This window comes from Myxine glutinosa, unplaced genomic scaffold (genome assembly GCF_964187855.1).
Source record: "Myxine glutinosa unplaced genomic scaffold, kmMyxGlut1.1 SCAFFOLD_1109, whole genome shotgun sequence".
In the NCBI taxonomy this organism is placed as follows: domain Eukaryota; kingdom Metazoa; phylum Chordata; class Myxini; order Myxiniformes; family Myxinidae; genus Myxine; species Myxine glutinosa.
Window position 1 is genome coordinate 72,952 of NW_027617204.1, and position 3,565 is coordinate 76,516.

The 3,565-nt window shown below is 43.2% G+C and overlaps 1 protein-coding gene across 1 annotated transcript; it reads right to left on the reverse strand.

Moving 5' to 3' along the window:
- Positions 1 to 625: 625 nt before the first annotated feature.
- Positions 626 to 3,184, reverse strand: LOC137439863 (uncharacterized). The gene is made up of 3 exons (XM_078769091.1): positions 1,869 to 3,184; positions 1,491 to 1,715; positions 626 to 1,327 (listed from the first exon to the last, which is right to left on the reverse strand). Exons 1-2 carry the CDS (start codon positions 2,934 to 2,936, stop codon positions 1,665 to 1,667), a joined length of 1,119 nt encoding a protein of 372 aa, XP_078625217.1. The 5' UTR covers positions 2,937 to 3,184; the 3' UTR covers positions 626 to 1,327; positions 1,491 to 1,664.
- Positions 3,185 to 3,565: the final 381 nt, after the last annotated feature.

The following is a 3,565-nucleotide window of genomic DNA, read 5'->3' on the forward strand; positions in this document are numbered from 1 at the left end:
ATTCAAAACCACCACAACGTTATTAAAAACACTTCACAACCACGGAAACAAAAGTTTGAGGGAGTCGTTAAGTGACAACACAGACACTGCCCAGATGTGTAGATATATAGATAAATGACTGTACCCGAGTTGCCGTTTTGTCATGGTTTAAACCAATCATAATTCAAACAATTATTTTGCACAAATGTATTTGTAATATACGTGATATCACATTTTATAAACAATTGAAGTTGAAAAAAAAAAAATTCCCCAAAAAATTTCCCAAAAAAAAAATTGGAAAATTTTTCAAAAGAAATACCCTAAGGACATACCGACGGGAGAGATATGTGCATTCCAGAAGTTTGGTACGATTTCACAAAAGTTTGAGAAAGTAGTTCAGTGACAGCACAACACAACACAACACAACACAACACAGGACAGAAGCTTAGTAAGGGCATTTTATGAGATATTTCACAAATCTGTTAACTAAATTGTTACCAAAAAATTTCTTCACCAATATGTTTGTAAAGGTGTGTAATAACATGTGTTAAAATGTTGAAGTTCAACTCCCGTGGGAAACCCAGAAAAAAAGCTGTTGAATTCGGGTACCGAAAAATTATTTTCGAGAATTTTTTTTTTTTTTTTTAATCGGCCCTTAAGTAACTTATGAGGGGTCAAATAAGGGTTTTTCATGATTCTGAGTTGATTGTTAACATTTATATTTTCACTTTTACATTTACACACAAAGTAGCTTTTATTTCACATACATATATAATACTCAAGAGTTATTTCTCATTCACAATGTCAGAAGTTTCAACAGTCATTGTCTATGTCTTCTTCAGACTCAACAACATCATGACTGCAGTTTCTGCATGTAATGCCATTAGAGACTCCACAGGCCGAGATGCACGTGACCCCATTCTTCTTGCAGCTGCATCGCCGGTTGCTGCAATCTCCATGACAATTACAGCTCGTGAACTGCAATAGCTCCTCAGGAGCCGTGGGGTCCAGTGTTGGAACTGGCTCATACCCATGCACACCTATTGTCCATCCATAGTCACTGGGGTTCAGAGACATGCTCTGTAGAAGGATCCAGTCCCGGGTCTGCAGGTAGGCACAGAGTGAATGTTGTGCAGCTGCACCCTCTGTTGGAGGTAGAGTCTCTGGTTTGATCACTCCTGCCGCTGCCTTCCTTGAGAACATGTTGTACCGAATTTCACCCAATGTAGTATCTCGTCCATGGTAAATGTACTTGAAAATCGCAGTACCAGCCTGAATCACTGTTTCCTTGGTGGCTTCTGTGTCAAGGAAGATGTCGATGTACTCATCCGCGTCCCCTTCGCAAAACCTAAAAAAAAGCACCAGGTCTATGTCAAGTAAAGTATAATGTAAAACAGAAATAAAATTATTATTATTTTTAACATTTATACTATGATGACAATGATTATAATTATTATTATTATTAGTATTAGTATTATTTGCCGACGTAATAGTAGTATTATCATTATTACCTGGCAAATAGAGTTGTTTTCCCATGACCAGCGATTGCAGAAACCGTATCACACCCCGTGAAGGCGTGACAGAAGAGCAGGTAGCTCTTCTGTGTTTCGGAGAGAGATTCTTTGATCTTTCGGACGTCATAAGAGCCGTTTGATGTGGTTAAGAAGAGTGGATGGTGGCTGTCTTTAGCTATGGTGCACCAGCATTACCAGCACGTCTGCATCTTCTGCCCGCACCTGAAAATATAACAACATGTACAAAGCATAATGAACCGTTCAAGAACAGATTTAACTTTTCAACAGTGTGAATTCTCTTATTTTTAAATTACCCCATCTCCCCCCGGGCTCCATCCAATAGTTATACTAACTGAAGACACAAATGGTACTGACCTCAACAGAGCCATCTGAAGCAGCAGCCAATGCCTCTCTCACAATTGAAGTGTCAGCATCATTGTCACACTGCTCCACAGTGATGTGATGTTTTCGGAAGGTTGAAGAGAGAAGGTGGATGAGCTCACTCTTGTTATGAGTGTTGTCCAGAAACTTTGCTCTTGGGGTCCAGTTGGACATATCCGGTCGAATCTGGAGATTACAGCAGGAATTCTTGGTACGCCGGATGTGGTCGTGATCTTTTGGTGATCTGCTGTAGCCATCAAAGACCACAATGATCTTCTGGGAGCAGCGGCCCAGATACTGCACGTAGCTCAGGTAACTGTTGGCGATCTCCTGCCAGGTCTGACGTTGTTCCCACTTCACCATGTAGACAAGCCATCCGCCATCAATTACGAGGGTGCAGCAGGGTTGGTTAGTCAAGTCAAGTGGATCAGTTAACGCCTTCAGGCTTGTATTTGAAAAGTCTGCCTTGTTTGCCTTGTTCATCTTCTGATCTTTGTTGCTGAACAGGGACAATGGGAAGGGAGTCAGCTCATACTGTAAGCTTGTCTCAACTGTCATATCCCGCTGGGCGAAAATGATCAGTCGGTTGAACAACTTTAGTGTGTCAAGGTGAATCTTTTTCTCGTTGACCAAGGGAAATTTTCTTAGTGATGACAGGGCTTTTATCTTTGACTTGACATCCATGGTCGACGTCACTGACTGTCCATCCAGCTTGATCTGCATCTCCATCCCAACTTCAGCTGCTCTCTCAGCATTGACTGCGTCATCTCCAGTGCTTGTGAATCCTGTTGAGAAAGACACGAGCAACTCCTTGTCTCTATCGTTGTCGAATGGCTTGATCTCCTCAAACCATTTTAGGACAAGTTCAACTGCCTCTGCATCTCGCTTCATCTGTGTCTTGGCAAGGTCTCTGTGGACTGGAACATGTTTACTGACGTCCTCCTCCATCCGCCGGTTGACATCAGACAGGTGACTGAGGGTGAGCACCCAGCATTTGTGGCCAGAAAAACTGTTTCTCATTCTTCCTCTGCTCAGTCCACCTTGTGACTTGGCTGCCTTCATTAATGTCTGCTCAATGCAAATGTCACACCATGTGCCGGACCACTCATGACTTGAGTAACGGACAACGTGGTTCCCGTGGGCAGTGAGACGTTCTAAGGTGTCTTTGTAAGCAGGCAAAGTTTCTAGTTAATTCATGAGTTGACAGTACAGCCGTGCGCCCTTGGCATACTGATGATGGCCTGCAGCGGCAAAGATGTGAAGCATCTTGGTAACAATGCAGGACAGATGCCCATTGTGGTCTGCAAGTCGCTCGGTTCTGATAAAGACCTTGATCACATCTAGCATGTGGTGGTACTCCACCCAGAGTGCAGGTGTTCTTCCTCCTTTTGCGAGTCGTTTGAAGGTTTCTTCAAACCTTTGCTCAAACACTGGCACTACTGGGTCTGAGTGTCTGGCTCCCATCTTCCCATCAGCCACCTTCTCCATGAAGGTCTTCATGTCACCATGCTCCTCCTCAGTGAAGGCAAGTTTCATGATGTGTTGATAGATGGCTGCATCGATGAGGAGGTGAACACGGATTGCCTTGTCAAAACATCCTCCATCCATGATGTGGTTGGCTGTCGTACTTCCAGGATAGATCAACTGGATCACATCTAGTAGTCCAGAATCTTCCATGATGTTACCCATTG

What these genes read in the sequence shown, in the direction of transcription:
- LOC137439863 (XM_078769091.1), bottom strand. Translation starts at nt 2,936, where the DNA reads ATGAAGGCAGCCAAGTCACAAGGTGGACTGAGCAGAGGAAGAATGAGA. An exon ending in CTTCAGATGGCTCTGTTGAG is followed by an intron (nt 1,716 to 1,868) that starts GTCAGTACCATT and finishes TTATATTTTCAG; the next exon opens with GTGCGGGCAGAAGATGCAGA.